Source organism: Chanos chanos, chromosome 8 (assembly GCF_902362185.1).
Source record: "Chanos chanos chromosome 8, fChaCha1.1, whole genome shotgun sequence".
NCBI lineage: Eukaryota > Metazoa > Chordata > Actinopteri > Gonorynchiformes > Chanidae > Chanos > Chanos chanos.
Genome location: NC_044502.1, coordinates 21,296,281 through 21,319,401, shown reverse-complemented (window position 1 = coordinate 21,319,401; position 23,121 = coordinate 21,296,281). Strand labels below are relative to the sequence as shown.

The following is a 23,121-nucleotide window of genomic DNA, read 5'->3' as shown; positions in this document are numbered from 1 at the left end:
CTGTGTTGAAGAGCTCATTCCATGGCCATCTTGAATTGTGTATTCAAGTCTGTTTTCATGTTTGTGCAAACTAACTATTCTCTCCTTGTGCCCAGGGTCACTCTCTCGCTCGCCTGCCTGCCTCCTCCGCTTGCCTCTTGCCTGCTGTCTACCCATTGCCATGCTCTCCGTCCTGCCTATATTCACCCTCCCCAATAACTTCACCAGCCTCAGTTTTACCTCTGTTCACTCTGCGTCTTCACCTGCCAACATCCTCGCCCTTCCGTTCTGTAAGCTACAGTAAACCTCATCTCATTCATTTCTAACATTGTGTTTGTGTTCTGCATTTTGGTTCACTCCGTTGAATTGTAACAACTTTAGATTTGTTTCAGTTCAATAAAGTGAAAATGTTGGATAAAACCAAACAAAAAAGACACACCTCTGAAGAAACTCCAGGGTAATAGAGTTTCTTCATGGGTAATAGATGTTGAAGCAATACTAGCTCCCCAACATCATGCACAGGGCCGAAACAAACGAGGGGATGTTGTTGTGTACAATGTGTCGATCCACACTCAGCATGAACAGTCCTGAAGAGTAGCAGGATCGTCCTAAAAAGAAAAAAACAACAAAAAAAACACAATTCAAACAAAATTAAAACAAGACTTCTGTTTGTAACCCCTATGTAGTGCTACCATAGGTACAAACTGGGCCATGGAAAAGACTCTAGGTATCAAGAGAGGCAGTAAACAGAGAAGCGCACATCTCTACGATTATTTATTTATAGAAAAACAAGGTAAATTGAAATCTTAACAAATTAGTTACCCAAGTCTGAAACAACAAAAGACATCACCTCTTTGGATATTAAAGAAAATGAAAATCAGACTTACTTTAGTTAGATGCGGCTCACTAAGTTTGTTTGACCTATCAGTTCTAATTTTATTCACTAATTAAAACTTCAATTAGGTTATCTCTAACCTTTTATTGATCCCTATTTAGTTAGAAAAGTACCGGAGTGTCATTTCAAAATGTTATTTTGGAATATTTTGTCATATTTTGTCTAATACTTATGTTTCTTCCTTCTACTTTTAGGTATTTTAGTTCACCGTAGTTTTGATTCCCGGTAAGTACAACGTAATTGTAGAACCAAAAGACACAGAAAAAACTTACAATTTCGTCAACACATCACAATTTCAACACATCACATTCATAACAAAACCGCGAGTCAATCAACTGATTTTAAAAGTTTGTGCACAACGTTCAATCTTTCAGTTTTTTTCAGAGTCGGGTCCTTCAAATAAGAAGAAAAATTATACATTCGACCGTGTTAAATCCTCCATGTTGAGAAACAGTCCGCACTCGCGTTCGTCCTTTCTCTTGGGTAGGCTTGCCATCCTACTTTGTTGTCACTTCGGTGCTATGGTGGTTCCTCCATAGAAAGTCGGTTCGAATAATACATACAAAAAAAAACCCCAAACCTGTGTATAACCGGATTACAGGCCATGAGTTCTAATCCACATCATATCTTTTGGCATCAAAATAACTCAATATCACACCGTCTTTTCCCAGACACGGGTAACTCAGCAGCGTGGTAAAGTTGGTTTTAGATTGGGATATTCGCTGGATATTCGGTTTTAAGCTTTCCTAAATTCGGACACGACAAAGCACTCCAGCTTAATTACATGTTCGAGAGCATGGACTGTACACTATAATGTGGTGTGTGAGAAGCAAATAACAATTTTTGTTGTCACTATCAATTTTTATCCAAAAACAGCTTCACGACGCTTTCATTATACCTCCAGTCGCTACGTCTGTGTAAGGGACCGTCTACAAATTACACATTTCATGGATGTTCGCCTTCTGACATAACAGTAGGTTTTAAAATATTCACTACAAATGAGAATGTCTTGAAAAGTCAAATTACATGGAACTCAGAGGGATTCTTTTCCTTCCAGAAAAATATTCACAAAATCAACTAAATGACCAATACACCTTTTCTCATTCTGCTTGCTTACAGTGCGTAACATACTACAAGTGAAAATTTGAGGAAGGTCAACTTATATGGAGGCAGAAGTCATTTATTCTTGAAAAATATTCACTAAAAATCAACTACAATACTTTTTCTCATTCTGATTGCTGTAGTAGTTTCCAATTACAGTGTCTTGCTTACTACAGTTGAGGTTTTTGAGAAAGGTCAACATACATGGAAGCAGGACACTGCGTGAAAAGAGGTGTATTCGGCCTGGAATACATCTGTATATTCCCGGATACTCCACAGATTATCGGCTGTATCCGGCAGTTTGCAGCTCTGTTACGCGGCATGGAATACTCCTGAATATGTACCGTGTTTTGGGGTCTGCCTAGAGCCCTTAGTTGCCATGGTGAATAATCCCTTGGGGTGCTTGGAAGGGAACATTTGCACTTCACACCTTGGACCACCAGGTATCCTGCAATTGGTCAAAAGTCTTTCTTTGGATTGGTGGAGCAATGTCTTGCCCCTCCTCTAAAACCCTTCCCCATTGGTCCATTGTGGGTCCCCAAACATGAATTCATATGGTTTATATAATAATAATAATTATTATTATTAATATTATTATTATTGGTGGTGGTGTTGTTTTATGTTCATAGGTAGATTGTATAGATAGTCTGGCAAACAAAAATGAATTACACAAATTTTATTATAAATAAAGCAAATACAGTATAATATAAGGCATATAAATTGACAATTTTATATATATATATATATATATATATATATATATATATATCTCAATGTACAATATATAACAGAATAGAATACATTAGAACAGAATATACTGTAATATCATAGTATATAATACAAATGCTTTTGGGAGCATAAATGAAACTCTAAATGTTGAGCATTCCCAAGAACAACCCAGCTTCCGTGGTCTCTATTCTGTAGCACCCCACACAGTGCAGACAACTCTGTGCTAGGCGGGAGGACCCACGCTGGCCTTCCATCCAAGATGGCGGCGTCCCCTTCAGAAATTATATCTACTGATGCGGTCCTCCATATGGCAGCCTCTTCCTCAGTTTAAAGAACACTAGCTCTGGCCTTGAGCAGATGCAAAACACAGTGAAAAGAGAAATTAGATCACTGAAAATAGCAAATGGAGAAAAAGTCTAAGAACTACTAGGGAAATGATGTTTTGACTTACTCTTCTCCTCCTTTGCCTCGTTCGAGTGGCGATCCTGCCCCCCTCTTTGTTCTCTGGATTCACCCGGTAACTCTTTCGAATAGTCTCAATCGGTCTTTCAGGATGCTAGAGAGAAAAAAAAGCGGAGGAGAAAGGAAGATTGATTAAAAGTTCGTTTAGAATTCCAAGCACTGCTATGAAACAATCGCGACGATATAGTCTACCAACAAAACACGCTGTCCTACCTTGTCCGTGGATCATATCTGTGCGTGTTGTTTTCAGCATTATGCATTATCCGCACAGCTTCCTGTAGAAGCAAAATTAATACAAGAGTTAAATTCAACCACATTAAGGGATAAAGCAGATAAAGAAATGTGAACGTATCAGAATGCGCGGCAGTCAAAGACGAAAGCCAGAAGGCTACAGAAATAAACTTACGGAAACAGAGTTATTTCCCGCTCGTCTTCTTTTCTCGGGCAGACTCCTCTTGCGCCTCTTTGATGGGACTCCATCCTGTCCAACCGCCAAATAACATTCTCCATGAACGTTTACTGCTGTTCAGACATCTTCTTAAAAATGCATTTAACGGGGACACCAGTTGTTTGTTTTCGTTCGGACTCGCCGTTGGAAAAATTGGATATTCCCGGCGCACGAGTAGCCTCTCCACTCCGCTGTTCGTTCGAAAACTTAAGTGTTCTTTTGCAAGCCATCTTCAAAATGCACACTATCGACAGAATACGGAGTAAACTTCTGTAATCCTTTAGTGACTCGCTTCTCCTTACCTTACTACAGGTAACCCCTTCCCCAAAGCAAATTTCGCGCTGCAGTTGCACACAATGCTATTGGTTACTGTCACCCTACACCATGCACGCACAGAAAACTGATTGGACAGGACTCAACCTTAGATTCTAAGTGGGTGGTTTGAAAACGGGGCGCGTCCTCGTATTGAGGAGAAACATTCCGAACAAACAAGCGAGAATCAACAACAAAAACTCCTATGCCCTGTAAACTTTTTTTTTTTAAACTCCTGTATCCTTTGTCCCGCATCCCTCTTACTGAGATAATGTCCCGCATTTTCGCTGGTCGTTTGGTTTTTAACTGTCAGAAATAAAAAATATATGGATCCATTATTTTACCCCCCCCCGCACATGAGCATAGTTTCTAATCTATTTAATAGCGCTATGTCAAAAGCAGTAAAAATGCAACATAGGTGAGTTTTTTTAAAAAGCCTTGCTTTCACAAATGGCTAAGAGGAGAGCATTGAGGGAGGTCATCAAGAGTCTGTGGCGACCGTCAATCAAACTGTGCAGCTGTGGGGCCGACGAATTTCTTTGCTACGTCACAGAAACCAAACTTAGTGAAACTTTACAGATATGAAGATAAACGCTGTCAGCCGACGTCATGGTCAAAAAGTTCTTTTATCCCTTCTGACCATGCTTCTCATCCAATAGAGATTTTGGCTTGATATAAAGATTTGCATTGAAATTGTTTTATTTTATGTAATATTTTATTTTGAGCCTTATTTATTCTTATAGTTGAATTTGGTCAGGGGTTTAACTTGAAAGACTTGAGCTGTATGATGCCTGCTGCTTTGCTTAAGTACAGTTGCCTTTGATGGGCCTGTAATGGCCAATGCATGTTGGATGTCTATCAATACAAGTGTATACAAGTGTTTCTTATACAGTTAGACTGACATTACATCTAAGTTTTACATCATCTCTCAGCATTAGTAACATGTCCCACATTGTCCCACACAAACTTACTACTTGTCCCCCATTTGGTCTGTTTGCATCTGGTCACCCTGTACCTTTGACCCCAAGTAAAGGACAGTTGCATAACCATCAAATATGTAATTAATGAACCTCTCATTTAGACTTTTTTTAAATTATGTTTTCAGTGTGTTTTTGTATGCTCCATTTGAAGTGTCCATTGTAATTTAGCTGCACGACAGAGCAATGACATTAAAGGCTACATGGGCCTACCACTGCTGTATTATACACCATGCAACACCTAAGAAGTTTGTGTGGTTATCAAAATATCGGCTAAATATTACATATAGGCTAACTGATAGAAAGTAACAACGAGGAAGGGGGGCAGGCTTCTATACCCAGTCCCACCTAGACCACTGACTGTTATTAGCATTTGAAAGGCCAAGCCATCAGCTAACGACTGTGGTCACGCGGATGCCTGAAAACTGCCGTCTAACAGCTGTATTCGGACATTTGCGGGAGTTTTCAGGTCCGCATGACAAAGTTCTGCGGGCATCCGAATACCTCCGGAAAACAGCAGGTTTAGCGGAAGTTTACTTTGTCCGGATATTTCCGAATACACCACTTTTCACGCAGTGGGAGTCATTTATTTTTTAAAAATATTCACTATAAATAAACGACAAGACTTTTTCTCATTCTGATTGCTGTAGTACTTCACAATAACAGTGTCTTGCTTACTACAGGTGAGATTTTTCAGAAAGGTCGATATATATGAATGCAGGGGTCATTTATTTTTGAAAAATATTCACTAAAAATCGACGACATGACTTTTTCTCATTCTGATTGCTGTAGTACTTCACAATAACAGTGTCTTGCTTACTACAGGTGAGATTTTTCAGAAAGGTCAATGTATATGAAAGCAGGGGTCATTTATTTTTGAAAAATATTCACTAAAAATCGACGACATGACTTTTTCTCATTCTGATTGCTGTAGTAGTTTCCAATTACAGTGTCTTGCTTATTACAGGTGAGATTTTTCAGAAAGGTCAATGTATATGAAAGCAGGGGTCATTTATTTTTGAAAAATATGTGGTGTCCCTCAGGGGGCGGTCCTTGGCCCTCTCCTTTTCTCTATCTACATGCTCCCTCTTGGAGACATTATTCGTAGCTATCACATTAACTTCCACTGTTATGCTGATGATACTCAGATCTACTTACCAATCAAGCACAGTGACCGCTCTGAATTGGCTAACCTTGAGGCATGTCTCTGTGCCATTAAAAATTGAATGTCCTCAAACTTCCTGATGCTTAACGCAGGCAAGACTGAAATCTAGTCTTGCCTGCTTGCCAGGTAAGACAGAAATGCTAGTCATTGGACCCCCTGTGCATAAGCATCTTTTTAACAATCTTAAATTAAAATTTGACAACTGCATTCTCTCGCAAAATTCTACTGCTAAAAACCTTGGTGTGATTTTTGACTCTAGTCTCTCGCTTGTCACTCATATCAAGAACACTACCAAAATGGCCTTTTATCATCTCCGCAATATCGCCAAAATTAGGCCCCTACTATGTTTAGCTGATGCAGAAACCATTGTCCATGCATTTGTCACGTCTCACCTCGACTACTGTAACGTTCTGTACTCTGGCTTGCCCGCCTCTAGCACCAGAAGTCTTCAGCTTGTCCAGAATGCTGCTGCCAGAATCCTGACCCGAACTAGGAAGTTCGATCACATCACTCCCGTCCTGGCTTCCCTTCACTGGCTCCCAGTTCACATGAGGGCTGATTTTAAAGTCCTCCTATTAACATTTAAAATTCTCCATGGGCTTGCACCGGCCTATCTTTCTGATTTAATTACACTCTACGCCCCCCCCCCCGCACCCTGCGCTCTCAGGCTGCTAAATTATTAGTTGTTCCAAAAGTTAAAAAGAAGTCTGCTGGCCATCGCGCCTTTGCCTACCGCGCACCCTTTCTCTGGAACAGCCTACCTATAGATATTAAAGAGGCAAACTGTCTTGCTACCTTTAAAACCAAACTTAAGACTCATTTATTCTCCGTGTCATATGATAGCATAGTCTCAAACTAATCTTCCGGTATTGCTCAGTCTCTGCTGTAGTCTCTCCTGGCATAGTTTAGCTTAGTAGCTGCCGGCTTAGATACCTCTCATCTTCTCTCTCTCCTCCCTCTCCTCTGCTCTTATCTTTACCTGATCAGTTTCTGTCATTAACCTGCTCTCTTCTCTTTGTGTGAGTGGTCGATGTCTGCGCCTCCTTCCTGGATGTGGCACCTTCCCCTGACCGGCTGAATGACTTTGTGCCCTGCTGTCCCTGGCCCTGCTTCCCCACGTGGCCCTGCCCCTCCTGCGCCCTCCTCAGCTACTACTCTTGCAACTTTCAATACAAAATTATCTATAAAATTATTTTTCTTGTTTCATCTGTTAAGTGCTGCTACTCCAATAATGCTCTCCTTCCCTCCCTCTTCTCCTGCATGGCTGTGGCTCATCTGTTTGAGCATGAGTGTCTGGTTTGAATGTGGCTACTTTCTCTTAGGTGTCCCCCACCCCCCCCCACCCTCCATGCCATCCCTCCTCACCGTCATCCCGATGGCTGCTGCGGCTCGTGTCCTCCTGCACTGCCACAGCTGTGCCGTCCACCCCAACTGAGCCCCATGCTGTCTTGTCATTCCTCATACTACCTACTAGTTGTGTTCTCATTTATTATCACTCTGTTGTTTTGTAAATTGCCCTCTGGGCTGGCACCTACTGCACGCCTGGCTGGCCTAGAAGGGGTCTCCTCTCTTTGTGGTCCTTCTCAAGATTTCTCCTATTTTTCCCTAACGTCTGGGTTTTTTGAGGAGTTTTTTCTTGCCCGCTATGAGGATCAAGTCAGGGGGTGCCACCCTGCTCTGTTTTGTTGTAATCCTGTGGGCATGTAAAGCCCTTTGAGACTGTAAACAGTGATATTGGGCTCTAAATAAACTTAAACTTGAAACTTGAACTTGAAATGCTGGTCATTGGTCCCCCTACGCATAAGCATCTTTTTAGTGATCTTACCCTAAAGTTTGACAACTGCATCATCTCTCAAAACTCTTCAGCTAAAAACCTTGGTGTGATTTTTGACTCTAGTCTCTCGCTAGTCACTCATATCAAGAACACAACCAAAACTGCCTTTTATCACCTCCTTAACATTGCTAAAATTAGGCCACGCATTCGTCACGTCTCGCCTCGATTACTGCAATGTTCTTTACTCTGGCCTGCCTGCCTCTAGTACCAATAGTCTTCAGCTGGTCCAGAATGCTGCTGCTAGAATTCTGAACAGAACAAAGACATTTGATCACATTAGCCCTGTCCTGGCTTCCCTAAATTGGCTCCCAATTCATGCAAGGGCAGATTTTAAGGTCCTCTTATTAACATATAAAATTTTACATGGGCTTGCGCCTTCCTACCTGTCTGACTTAATTACACCCTATAACCCACCTCGCACCCTGCGCTCTCAAGATTCTGGATTAGTAGTCATTCCAAGAGTTAAAAAGAAGTCCGCTGGCAACCGAGCCTTTTCCTACTGCTCACCCTTCCTCTGGAACGGTTTACCTAAAGAAGTTAGAGAGGCAAAGTCTCTCAATACCTTTAAAACAAAACTAAAGACTTATCTATTTTCTCGAACTTATGCATGATATGATTTTGATTTGACTTTGTTATAGACATGTAAAGCCCTTTGAGACTATAAATAGTGATATTGGGCTCTAAATAAATATTATTATTATTATTATTATTATTATTATTATTATTATGTCTTGCAGAGATTTTGGATATATCGCCACCATCCTTTTGGCAACTTCAGTAGAGGTCCTTTTTCTTTTTCGCATCATCTCACAAACCACAATCCGGACCATCTCCCTTCTCATTCGTGGACTTGGTCGTTTTCCTCTCTCCAGAGATTGCATCAGTTCCTCTGGGAACTTATCCTAGGTCTCATAAAGGTATCCACCCAGTCTATCTCAGAGCTTTGGCAGCTGTCGGAAGAGGTTGAGGATGAACTTCTGGGTGAAAGAGACTGCAAGGATGCGGTGGGTCCTGGTGAGGCACCAACAGATGAGCTGTTGGTTTCAGGAGTCTGGCCTGCAAACACACACACACACACATACAAACAAAAAGAGTTGTCAGGAACACAATGTGAATGTTTCTATATTTCTGATTGATCTTTCATGCTGGCTACTTTGGGCACTGGTTACATCCTGTACTACAACACTTGACTTACATCTCAGCTTCCAAGCAGCAAGGACTTTTTGGACTTGAAATGGCCTCAACACTGACAGCAAATCAGCTTCCTCAATAAACTGAAAATCATCAGATGTCGCCACTCCAAGGAATCTTCTAAAAAAAATTTCGTCTCCTCTGGAAGGTCAGGCAAGACCTCAGCGATGGCAGTGCGTAGGAATGTTTGCTCCAGGTCAGTCATTTCTGGAATCAAGGAAGAATGACACCAGTGTTCAAGATTGCATATGGAAGACAAAAGTAATTAGACATTTAGTCAAGTCAAGTAACACTGTACATATATACAGATAAGAGGAACCCCTTCTTTGTGCATATAATCTGAGTGATGATTTACACTTTTTATTGCTGAACATTTAAACGGAATTGCTGTCACTTTCATATATGTCAAATAGTATTTGATCATTTTTACTAAGCATACACGTTCATTTTTAGTATGGTTTCTCCACCACAAGATCATGTTTCCTTTGACAATACACTGTGTTTTAGCAGAATGACTTGGTGCCTGTTAACAATATATGATGATAACGGATAAAAATCTACCAACATGTTAATGTTAAGACATTGCAACCTTGTATTCTGTTTTGTCACTGAGTACAGTTGGTATTCAGAATGATAGTCAGCTGTATGTATATCCACCACAAAATGCTCAGCTGCATCATTTTGAATTAAAAAATGAGAAGTTCTCCAAACTCCATGGATTCATCGTTTTTGACACAAGGAAATGCCCTTTTTTATAGGATGGACCTTTATACTGTATGTCTGTGGAAACAGTCGTATTGTTTCTGAGAAGCCAAACTCTCTTACTGCATGTTGAATTGCGTTACTGCAAAGGTTGGGGTAAAAAGTACAACTGTCTTTGACTTGCAGAAGCTCACTGCGTCCTGGCCCAGCCGAAAGGTATGCCTGAAACATCTGATGTCTTTCAGATAAAGTTCAGCAGATTTTTTTTTTTTTTAAGTTTTTCAGATGCCTGGCACATTTCTTGAAGTAGCTGTGTTTACTTTCAAAATGCATCATCCATAACCTGATCAAAGGGCCAAATTTCAAAATTAGTGCCGCAAGAAATGGTGTTTTGGTTTTAGTGGACTCTCAGGAAATAAACACTTTCTTGATTCCAAATATTCTTGGATCATAATGTCAAGATGCCTGTGGCAACAAAATCTTTTGCACACAAATCATATCAACAATATCTTTAAGCTGGAGAGTTAACTGCCACACATCATCTTCTGGATTCTGCACTTTGTCACCAATTAATACAGGCCGCAACCTTAAGAAATTCCAGTTCTGAATGGCTTGACCCGAAAGCTTGGACACCTCAGAGCTGACAGCACATGGCTTTGTGAGAGCATTAGATCCTTTGTACTTGAACTGCTTGATGTGCCAGTTCAAGAGTGAATATGTAAGCCATTTCTTTTTCTTAATGAAATACTTCAAATACAGTGCAACATCACAGGATAAGACACCCTCAAACATGTCATGGCCTAAACAAGGTGGGAGAGCAGGTTGGCAAACATGAAAAGAATTCAGAGCATTGAAAACAGAGTTCACCTTTATGCCTTTGATGTCTTGACTCTCTTCAGCTTGTAGATCACCAACAGCAGAATCATAACTTTCAGGATCATCACTCAGAAACTCACTTCGTGTGATTTCACAGCACCTGCAAAAGTACTGAGAATGACTAAAGTTTTCAGTAAACCAACCAGAAGCTAGCATTTTTCTGATAACAGTCGGGTATTTCAAGTTTGATTTAGGTGAATTGTTAGCGTACCACTGATACAGATCACGTTCATAGGCACAGCTCTATGAACTGGTGGACAAGGCACGAACTCAGCCACGAGCTGTTAACTTTGCCAAGCTGCCTGCTCTCGCTAAGTAGTCCAGAGAGCAGAAACAAATTCTACTGCTGGAATTTGTCACAGGAATGTGAAATTTACATTTAAAATTATCACAGTCATATTTAAAATGGTCTTAAGGCACTATAAATATTACCAAATGACATTACACTATGGTACTATAGCACTGTAGTTTCACAACTAGCCTCAGAGATGGGAACAAATACATCAAAAAGTATCTTGTTACAAATTACAAATACTTGCTCATCAAATGTATCAATATAAAATACAAAATACTGGTGTGAGAAAATGAATGAATTAATTAAAATACAAGTAATTTGTAATTTGAAAATACAAAAACACATACAGAATTATCTGTAACACTGTTTTAGGCATTTAGCAGATGCCTTTTTCAGGAGCGATTTACAAGACATGCAACAGTGGAGTAAGCTAATTTCCTAGATCTCTGACTTTACAGGCAGTCATTTGAAGAAGTGCAACACATTTAGCATAAGAAATTAACCGCTATATGTAAAAACGCCTAATTTAGTTTTTGGAAATTAATGGGAGTTCTTTTAACAGTTATACCCGTCGCTGCGTACGTTTTTTTGCTCGTGCGCCAGTGTTCCACAATAAAATTCGAGAAGCTGTTACTTTGAATTGGATTTCATACTTGTATTTGCCCAGTCGTTTAAACAAAAAAATTGTCTGCGCAAGCGCTGAATGCCACTGGCCTGAAACTGCTGTGGTGAAACTCTGGTGGTGTAAAACTGCGGCTCTGCAGACGTGGATATGAACCTGTCAGTTTGAAACTAACATTATAAAGCAATATATAATCTAAGCCGTTTCCCACAGTTTGCTCGGAAATCAACTGGACAGTATTTTATCTTATGTCTATGGTAGGCTATTTTAATTGTATTGAACAACGTCGCTGCGTCACATAACTTGCAAGCCACGTGGCACACCGCTATACAGTAGGCTAGCATACAAGGCAACAAAACACACGTCAAAAACAAAACCCAAGGGTCGGCTCATTTCAGGAGCATTACATTTAAAACTCAAGCCGTTTCCCACAGTTGGCTGCAGCCGAAAGACGTCGTGTTCCTCAAACCAACAGGAGCTGCTGCTGCAAATGTAAAAAAAAAAAGAAAAGCAAATGGACTACCATCTCCTGTAAGTTCGAATCCTGTTTTTCATGATATAAATGTTGAAATGTTCCACTATGCAGGGAAAAAATTATGTAGCCTCATAAGCAAAATCTGAGACTGGTGCTATTTGTAAAACAATGAAAAATTATTCTAGTTGAAGTGAGAATGATGTAGGATTGTGAGAAAATGGACTTTGTCTTTTTCCTAATTAATCATGGCAAGAGATTACAGTCGAAAAGGTTTTACAAAGCACCTGCTATGTGTTTTATGTCATAATATTTTGTTATATTACATGTCTGTCACGCTGGTGGTGTGGTGCAGGACCCAAGTGCAAAGACACGATGATGTAGGTGAAAAAACGGAGGACTTTACTGGAACCGAAGATCAAAATACATGTGCAGAACAGGAACAAAAACTGGTAACAAAAAGGTGCAGCATAACAGTGTGCTCTAAAACACAAACAACGATAGACAAAACACTAGGACTTAAATACAGAGGGAAACTAAACAGGGCAAAACAGGATTGGGTAAAACTAACAAGGTTAATAATTAGACAAACGGGAACAGGTGGGGGGCGGAGACAGACAGAACAGGCGCACAAAGACATGCCAAACTAAAAGTCCAAAATGGAGGTGCAGGTTGTGACAATGTCAGTATGATTGGAATGATTGGAAGCTGTCACACAAACTAGAGAGGATCTTAAAGAAAATATTTATTCAAAACATCCCAGTCACACTTTCACACACATACATACTATACTAAATACTAGGCTTACAACTGCTACAAAACTACTTCTATATAAGTACTATACTATAACTACTAAGTACTGCTACAAACTACAACTATATAACTACAATAAATAATATGCTAAAACACTACAACTACACAACAGTACTACTTCCACTATTACTACACTACTACCTCCGACTACTGTTTAAACTCTACAACTAAACAACAACTACTACTACTAAGCGCAACTGCTACTACTACTAAGAGCTACTACTACTACTACTACTACTACTACTAAGTCCTACTAACAATAACATTTATTGATGAATATAATTTAGATTATGCTTTCTAATGATTATTTTCTTTTGTGTTGCAGGTCTGAGAAGAGATCTAAAAATGCTTGAGGGTATGATACTCTTGAAAACAGGGGAACACACACAATGGTGTGTTGCAGGGAACACACATGTACTTTGTCAGCCTCCTCTGCTGTGGACGTCTGGTGGTATTCTGACACACTTTGCACCTCCGCCTCGTTCTACTGCCTTGTCGTTCAGTGGTCATCACTGGTGTGGGGAAGTGATGGGCAGTGAGGCGGAGGGGATTGTCCAACAAAGGCCGTCCACCAGATGATGACCGCCGAGGAGTGTGGAATTCTTCCAACAGCTGGTGGATCACGTTAACTCGAAATTGGTGATAGGTGAGCACCTGTCCTGTGAGCCTGCGATGGAGTACATAACTATTGAAAGTAGCCACATCCACAAGATGGAAAAAAAGTTTTCTGTACCATTTCAGGGTTTTCCTTGTGCACTCCACAAAGCTGTTCTGTTTGTCAAAATTGTCAACAGAGCCCATCTTTTGATTATACTCAATTACACACGCTGGTTTTGACACTCTGTTTCCTGTGGCATGGTCTACTTTGCCTGTGACCTGCATTTCAGCTTTGTGCACTGTGGACAACACATGGACATCTCTCTTATCATGCCACTTTGTTGCCAGCATGGTGCCGTTGTTATAAAAAGCCACCTCACCCCTGCCCATTTTTTTTTTTCAAATTGTGGTATCCCCTTTCTTGTGGGCCTTACGGTGCCACAGGCCCCAGTTTGGTTGTCCAGTAGGCATTGGAAGAGGGCAGGACTTGAGTACCAGTTGTCCATGAAGACGGGATGCCCTTTGTTTAGATAGGGCTGCAAAAGGGTGAGGACAACCGCTCCAGACATCCCAGCACCATCAAATGGAAGAATATCTGTGGAGCTCCCAGTATATACTATTAAGTCTTGGACATAACCGGTCAGGACATCACACAGCACAAACAGCTTCACCCCAAATCTGCGCCGCTTTGAGAGGATATACTGTTTAAAAGACAGTCGTCCTTTCCATTTCAAGATGGATTCGTTGATGCAGAGGTCCTTGTGGGGGTAGAAAACATGGGAGAATGACTTTAAAATTGAATTCAGAATATTTCTAATTTTGTGAAGGGGGTCTGAGGAGGGGCTGGAGTCACTGAAGTGGAGTGCGTGGAGGAGGAGGAAGAAACGGTCCTGGGAAAAGACTATAGGGAAAAAAGGGGTGGACAGCATGGGGTCTGCAGTCCAGTAGTCCCTCATATTATTCTTCTTGACAAGACCCATAATCATTACTGTGGCGAGGAAGGTGTAGATCTCAGCCACTGAGGTGTCCACCCATCTCCCAATCTTTCCCACACCCCCTGACTTCTCTCTCAGGATCTCTGCATATTTATTTGTTTCATTAGCAATGACACCCACCGTGGATGTATTTAGGAACAATTTAAAACACTCTCCTTCCCTGACCTCATGTGGATGGGTCCTCACTCCAGACTGGGAACCATCAAATGTCACTGGACTGGGTGTGAACTGTCCTGTCCTCCAGGATCCATCCTCACTGTCCTCTGACGCCAAAATATTCAGGATCATCCAAGGCAGTCAGATTCTCAGGTGATTCTTCCTCAGAAGAATCACTCTCCTCAGCTCTCAGAACATTTTCTGCGTCAGAGTCCTCCTGAAAGATCTGTCTGATCTGGTCATCTGTGAGTTTTACTCTGCTTTTTGATGTTCTAAGTTTCTCCATTTTTTTTAAAAAATAAAGATGTTATTCACCCAAATTTGTGCTTCTCAGTAAGACGACGTTAGCCCCGATGCTAGTGTCACTCGTTTGACTTTGACTTTGACTTTGACTCGTGACTCGTTTGACAGGATGATAACAATTGTTGTACAACTGCACGAGCTATGGTAGGTATGGTTACAGTGCCATAGTAGTTATGAATGAATAATCAGGGAGAAGATAAATACTCGATGAAGATGGTTTACAAATGTGTGTAACGAAAACAACAGCTTGGCAATGTAAAGAGCACTGGCTTGATTAATCAAAACAATACACATACACAATATTATGGGTGCGTTTATTGTGATGAAATCTGAGTTGTTTACACTTTCTGACCGTCATTAGCCGGTATTGCTTTGACGCACATCAAGTATGCCCGATAGTTGCGCAAAATGACAACATGTGTTTATACAGCGTTGCACGACAAACAGCTAGTATGCACTTCTTCGTTGCATCAGTAATGCTCTCAAGTGTACTGCATAGCCTTCGCTATGTCCGCTATGTGTGTGATTTTGTGTGATTTAGTTATCGACTCGTAAAAAAAGTATATAAGTATAGAGTAGTATAAAGTAAAAGTTTAAAGTATACATGCATATGAAGTACAAGTATAAAAGTGTACAGATGATGGCATATCGACTGTAATCTTGAATCGCCATTAACTTGAATTGTTGCGTCACGAGTTAGAATACATTAGAATGTTCATTGTTTATTATTCCAAATCACACCGGTTTGACAACACGCTTCCAATAGAAAGTAGTCAGCAGCACACCTGTGCGACGCTACGCACAGCAGGGTTAAGTTTGTCCTTAGAAACAAAAGTAGCTAGCCTGATTAATTGCTAATGAAAGCTTCCATAAGACTAACCACAAGATGCTATTGTTGCATGCTGTCTGAGCGTGCCTGTGGTATTAGCTAGATTGCCACTAGCAAGTAAATCCACAAGTTTTAGAGCACAGCAATTCGCCAACTGCTCTGTTGTTCTGCTCTATAGTGACATTCAGTGAGCAATATTGGATAGTATATTTTACTACATACTTTCCCTTAAGGCAGTGGTTCTCAACTTCAGACCTCATGGCCCACTGTCCTGCACCTCTTTGTTTTAACTCTTCATTATCACAATTAATTGCAGTAATCCGTGGCTTGATGAATAATTGATCCGTGGAATCAGGTGTGTCAGTCCTGAGCTCAGGAGAGTTAAAACAAAGACAGTGGGCCATAAAGAAAACAAACAGTTCCATGAGTGTGCTAGACCCAACAGGATGTGTCACATGATTTACTTGCATGTAGCCAAAGAATTTGATAGTTAGCAGTCCTAAAGTGAGCCTGGTGATGAAAGTTCTTGTCTTACCTGAGAATAAAATGACATATTTGATTAAGTATTTTAAGTATTTTAAATATACAAAATACAATCTCTCAAAGTATTTTTTACAAATTACATCTGATTGTTTTCCATCCAGCAAAATACAAATTACAAAATACTCAAAAGTAATTAAATATGTATTTTAAATACATTTAATTAAAATAAGTTTCAAGTTTATTTAGAGCCCAATATCACTGTTTACAGTCTCAAAGGGCTTTACAGGCCACAACAGTCAAATCAAAACAGGACGGCACCCTAATGGTTAAGGGAAAGGCCTAATGGTTAAGGGAAAATATACATCGTGTGCCGAGTGCAGGCAGAGACTCCCGCAAGACTAGCTATTACAGCATAGCCTGTTCGTACCTGTGCGAGTTTGCTGCCGCTGTTGTGCTGATTCTCGTCACTGCTCTACGGTCTGTCTTTCACATTTACGTTGTGCTGCACTTGTAATCTTGTGTGCTTGTTTTAATCTCGCTCTGTGTCTGCTTCGTTAACATTACCTATCAACACATTCTTTCTACTGTTTGGCTGCTAGCGTGCTAACACCAGCTTAGCCTTCTTGCTAACCTTACTTACACAGCAATAGTGTGTTGATAGTTCACGTTTACGTTACCTCTCTTTATCTGCCACTATGTCTTGCTCTCTCTGTCTCGCTCTCGTAGAGAAGTTGTCTCTCCTAGAGAGACGTGTCCATCAGCTAGAGCAAGGTAGTGCTAGTTCTAGTTTTATTACTATAGATACAACGGGCACCCCAGATAGCATTAGTTTAGCCTCTGAGCCGATTAGCGGCTCAGTCTCTCCCTTTAGTGCAGTTTCGCCGGCAGAAAAGGAGTTTGTTACGGTCGTGAGTGGCAGGAGGTCTCGCCGACGCCGACACCGACACCAGCTGTCATCTGTACGGCCTGACTCACAACCACTGCCGGTGGTGAATCGCTATGCTACTCTTGTTTCTCCTGCTTGCCGGCCCGGGTCCTCTACCTCCCTCCACTGCCCCAAGCCTTAGTTATAGGGGACTCAGTGACCCGAGGGATTAGATTAGCAACGCCAGCGACTGTTACCTGTCTCTCCGGGGCCAGAGCTCCTGACATAGAAGCTAACCTTAGGGTGCTGGAAAACAGAAATAGCCGTATCGATAAGGCACACCACATAGACACCAGCTATGACAACATCATTATTCATGTCAGCACCAACGATATTAGAATGAGGCAATCAAAAGTCACAAAGGTCAACATAGCTAGGACTTGTGACTTCGGCAGAAAGATGTGTCAGCATCGATTAATTGTCTCTGGCCCTCTACCAGCTAGGGGTAACGATGAAAGATATAGTAGATTATTGCAGCTGAATCGCTGGCTGGTGCAGTTTTGTTTAGATCAGGGATTTGATTTTGTAGATAACTGGCCCTCTTTCTGGGGGAGACCTGGCTTGCTAAAAGCGGACGGCCTGTACCCTAATGGGCATGGCGCTGCTGTTTTATCAGGTAACATAGATAGATGTTTGAGTCAGCTATGACATCTTTCACTAGAGCGGGCCAGGTCGCAGGTGATTACAGAACCTGCTAATGAAAACCCCTCAGAGGCAGCTGAGTCCCCTGAATCAATGACTCCTCTCCTCCAACATAAGGCTAAGATTAATTTGACTAGTTATTCATTTAGTGAAGAGGCTTCAGCAGAGACTAGCTCCCTCTTTAAGCCTGGTCCTCATTCTGCCTTAGTTGCTCAACATAACCTGCTCTATGGTCATCCCTCTGTCAGCAGCAATTTGGCTTCTGCTATTAGCGTACTCTCACGCCCTCACAGACCACTTCGGTCTAGATTTAGACAGCCTATTACCTACAATAACTTAATTCCAATTCAACTGACCCCCTCTTCCGATTTGATCGTTGTAAGCCCGATAACCCTGAAGTTCGGTTTTATTAATATTAGATCACTCTCCCACAAGGCCTTGCTGGTCAGCAATCTTATTACTGATCTTAGCCTTGACATGATGGGTCTGTGTGAAACTTGGATGAAGCCAGATGTTTATTTCTCTTTAAATGAAGCCTCACCCCCCAACTATTCCTTTTGGTATGCTGCTCGAGCAGCGAAGAAAGGTTGGGGTGTAGCCTTAATTTATAACACTGAATTCTCCCCTAGCATCTTTAATGCACCAAATTTTGCCCCCTTTGAGCTGCTCTCTCTGAAGCAATCCAATGGCAACACCTTAGATCTTATTCTAGCTCGCAGCCTAACCGTCTCTCATGTGGTTGTTTCTCCTTATTCCACCGCCTTATCTGACCATTTTCTCGTTACCTTCCAGGTCACGCTCCCCTCTCCTCCTGTAGTCTCTACCGTGGTTCGACGCTGCCACCGCATTAATGCTTCCACTGCTGCCTCGCTCGCTTACTTACTTCCTGCTGCCCTCACCTCTCTTGATGATCAACAAGGCTCTTTGAACGATCTGACAGATAGTATAAACTGTACGCTCCGCAATGCTTTAGACACGGTAACACCATTAACGCTAAAAAATAGGTGTAAACACCCTGGTTTAATAACGATACATGTTTACTGAAGCAAGCGTGCAGAAGATTTGAACGAAACTGGCGCGCCACTAAATTGGAGGTCTTCCGCCTCGCCTTGCATGATAGCTTGCTAGCCTATAAATGCGCCCTCTCCACGGCCAAATCCGCCTATTACTCAAGAATAATTAATCTCAACAAAAACAACCCGAGATTTCTATTTGATACGGTATCAAAATTGACCCAGAATCACTCCCCTCAATCCAGTTCTATTACCGCATGTGACTTTGTCAAATTTTTCTCACAGAAAATAAACTTAATCTGTTGTGATATTCAAAGTAGTCAACAAAATCAATGCGCCAGTATACTCCCCATCGCTGCCCCAGAGCCTAATCAGTATGTGCACTCTTTAACCCAATTTGAGCCTAGACGCGCTCTCCAAACTGGTGCACTCCGCTAAAACAGCCTCTTCCCTGCTCGATCCCCTACCTCCTAAACTTTATGTAGAACTTTTCTCGATCCTCGGCCCTACAATCCTCAACCTTTTATATTTGTCAATTAAGTCGGGCGTTCTACCCTCTGCTTTTAAAACAGCCGTGATTAGCCCCCGACTTAAAAGACCTAACCTCGACCCAGAAAGCTTGAATAACTATAGGCCAATCTCTAATCTCCCGTTTCTTTCTAAAATACTCGAAAAGATTGTCGCTGCGCAACTCATCGCGTATATGTCCTCCAACAGCCTCTTTGAAGTGTTTCAGTCGGGCCTTAGGTGTTTTCGTTCCACTGAAACTGCATTAACTAAAGTGACTAATGATGTATTACTAGCCATGGATGCTGGTGATACCTGAATACTTATTCTTCTCAATCTGAGTGCAGCATTCGATACAATCGACCACACCATACTGTTAAAGCGCCTGGAAAATCAAATTGGCATCCGTGGCCTGGCGCTCTCCTGGCTAAAATCTTATCTCTCAGAGAGAAAGCAGTGTGTCCACTACAATAATGTGATATCTGAGTACCGAGAGCTTAACTGTGGTGTCCCGCAGGGGGCGGTCCTTGGCCCTCTCCTTTTCTTTATCTACATGCTCCCTCTTGGAGACATTATTCGCAGCTATCACATTAACTTCCACTGTTATGCTGATGATACTCAGATCTACTTACCAATCAAGCACAGTGACCGCTCTGAATTGGCCAACCTTCAGGCATGTCTCTGTGCCATTAAAAATTGGATGTCTTCAAACTTCCTGATGCTTAACGCAGGTAAGACAGAAATGCTACTCATTGGTCCCCCTGCGCATAAGCATCTTTTTAATAATCTTAAATTAAAATTTGACAACTGCATTCTCTCGCAAAATTCCACAGCTAAAAACCTTGGTGTGATTTCTGACTCTAGTCTCTCGCTTGTCACTCATATCAAGAATACTACCAAAACTTTAGCTGATGCAGAAACCATTGTCCATGCATTTGTCGCGTCTCGCCTCGACTACTGTAACGTTCTGTACTCTGGTTTGCCCGCCCCTAGTACCAGAAGTCTTCAGCTTGTGCAGAATGCTGCTGCCAGAATCCTGACCCGAACTAGGAAGTTCGATCATATCACTCCCGTCCTGGCGTCCCTTCACTGGCTCCCAATTCACATGAGGGCTGATTTTAAAGTCCTCCTATTAACATTTCAAATTCTCCATGGGCTTGCACCGGCCTATCTCTCTGATCTAATTACACTCTATGACCCCCCCCCCCCCCCCCCCCCGCACCCTGCGCTCTCAGGCTGCTAAATTATTAGTTGTTCCAAAAGTTAAAAAGAAGTCTGCTGGGCATCGCGCCTTTGCCTACCGCGCACCCTTTCTCTGGAACAGCCTACCTATAGATATCAAAGAGGCAAACTCTCTTGCTACCTTTAAAACCAAACTTAAGACTCATTTATTCTCCGTGTTGTATGATAGCATAATCTCAAACTGACCATCCGGTAAGGCTCAGTCTCTGCTGTAGTCTCTCCTGGAATAGTTTAGCTTAGTAGCTGCCGGCTTAGATACCTCTCATCTTCTCTCTCTCCTCCCTCTCCTCTGCTCTTATCTTAACCTGGTCAGTTTCTGTCATTAACCTGCTCTCTTCTCTTTGTGTGAGTGGTCAATGTCTGCGCCTCCTTCCTGGATGTGGCGCCTTCCCCTGGCCGGCTGAATGACTTTGTGCCCTGCTGTCCATGGCCCTGCTCCCCCCGCGTGGCCCTGCTCCTCCTGCGCGCTCCTCAGCCATTACTCTTGCAACTTTCACGCTTCTATAAAATTATTTTCCTTATTTCATCTGTTAAGTGCTGCTACTCCAATAATGCTCTCCTTCCCTCCCTCTTCTCCTGCATGGCTGTGGCTCATCAGTTCGAGCATGAGTGACTTGAATGTGGCTACTTTCCTCTTAGGTGTGCCACCCCCACCCTCCATGTCATCTCTCTCTTCACCATCATCCCGATGGCTGCTGCGGCTTCGTGGCTTCCTGCGCTGCTGCGGCTGTGCCGTCCACCCCAACTGAGCCCCATGCTGTCCTGTCATTCTTCATACTGCCTACTAGTCGTGTTTTCATTTTTATTATCACTGTGTTGTTTTGTAATTTGCCCACTGGGCTGGCACCTACTGCACGCCTGGCTGGCCTAGAAGGGGTCTCCTCTCTTTGTGGTCTTTCTCAAGATTTCTCCTATTTTTCCCTAACGTCTGGGTTTTTTGAGGAGTTTTTTCTTGCCCGCTATGAGGATCAAGTCAGGGGGTGCCACCCTGCTCTGTTTGTTGTAATCTTGTGGGCATGTAAAGCCCTTTGAGACTGTAAACAGTGATATTGGGCTCTAAATAAACTTAAACTTGAAACTTGAAACATGTCATGATTGTATTATGCCACTCCAGGTTCTCACCTCTTTCCTCTAGTGGTCACTTCACTAATTCTCTTTCAGTTGTTTCTGTTGTTCAGTCATTCATTGTCCCTGTTTCTGTTCCCTTTCTGCCATGTATCACCTGTCTTCTGATGATTTATCTGATCTGATATTGTATAAATACCGCTACCTTTTCATTGTTTCTGTGTGAAGTCTGATATTGAGTTAGTTTGTAATGCTGAGAGCTAAACTTGCCTTGTCTAGTCCAAGCCTACTCCCATGGGTAGCTTTTTAAACCTGCCTGTCTGTCTGCGTATCCTATATTCTGCTGTGTGTCCAAGTATGTGAGTCTGCTAGTGCATTCCTGTTCCATGTACCTGTATCCTAGTTTACATCATGTTCCAGTAAATCTGGTGAACTGCACATATATGTAGTCTCATTTGGTTTGTAATGCATATTAAACAAACCTTCAAATCATAATTGAAATTAATTAAAGGTACTTTTGACAATCACCATATGCATAAATTCATAGAACACACATTAGAAGTTGTGGTAGAAGTTGTGTTGTGTTGATCTGGGTTTTCGATTTGTGGTCAGCTTTTCAGTTGTTCATGACCCTAAAATGTATTTGTCAGAGCAATTTACCTCATTAAATTATTTTCCTAGTACACAAAGTTACTCTCTACAACAGGACTAATATTAAAAAGCATTGTCCAGCTATTTAAGATAAGTTATAGACAGTTTTGCATCTTTTGTTACATCTCACTGAGGTGTTTCCCCCTTAAGTTAGACTCTTTATATTTAATATCTGCAGATAAACTCCTGCAAGTGACTCCATCAGGTTTTTGTACAGCACTGCCTCCCTTTCTCTCACTGTGATGGTCTGGCACAGTAATACACAGCTGTGTCTTCAGTCTTCAGACTGTTCATCTGTAGATAGAGCTGATTCTTACTGTCATCTCTGGAGATGGTGAACCTTCCTTGAATACCACTGGAGTAAAATTTGCTACTACTGTCATGTTTAACTGTTGACACCCATTCCAGTCCTTTTCCAGGAACCTGTCTGATCCAGTTCATCCAATAGCTACCAAAGTCAAAACCAGAGGCTGTACAGGTCAGTTTATGAGATCCACCAGGATTGATGATCACTTGTTCAGACTCAGTCAGTGTCTGACCCATCACATCTGTGAACAAAGAGAATATGATAAATTAAATAAAAACTTAAATTGAAGAACATCATGTGAAACTGGAAAATACTGACATTCTTACATCAAAATGAAATTAAATGTTTAGAAATGTCTTACATTGTTCGAACATCAAGGTGATGATCAAAAACAAAATATCCCTTGACTCCATAGCTCAGTTGACTGGAGCTGCTGCTGTAAATAGTGTACAAACAGACAGAGATGAAAAGAGACATGTGATTATAAAGGACTGAAGTGGAGAGTAACTTTGCATAGTCCATCCTCTAGAGGA

The 23,121-nt window shown here is 41.6% G+C and overlaps 1 protein-coding gene across 1 annotated transcript; it reads right to left on the bottom strand.

Annotated features, from left to right (window-relative positions):
- Positions 1-477: 477 nt before the first annotated feature.
- On the bottom strand, positions 478-14,753 carry LOC115819452 (piggyBac transposable element-derived protein 4-like). The gene is made up of 3 exons (XM_030782967.1): positions 13,851-14,753; positions 1,533-1,620; positions 478-587 (listed from the first exon to the last, which is right to left on the bottom strand). Exons 1-3 carry the CDS (start codon positions 14,751-14,753, stop codon positions 478-480), a joined length of 1,101 nt encoding a protein of 366 aa, XP_030638827.1.
- Between the last annotated feature and the right edge of the window lie 8,368 nt (positions 14,754-23,121).

Coding starts and splice junctions, on each gene's coding strand:
- LOC115819452 (XM_030782967.1), bottom strand. CDS start 14,753: ATGATCCTGAATATTTTGGCGTCAGAGGACAGTGAGGATGGATCCTGG. Junction 1,621..13,850: donor AAAAAAAAAAATGGGCAGGG/GTGAGGTGGCTT, acceptor GTCCGAATTTAG/GAAAGCTTAAAACCGAATAT. Junction 588..1,532: donor CCCGTGTCTGGGAAAAGACG/GTGTGATATTGA, acceptor TTTTCTTTTTAG/GACGATCCTGCTACTCTTCA.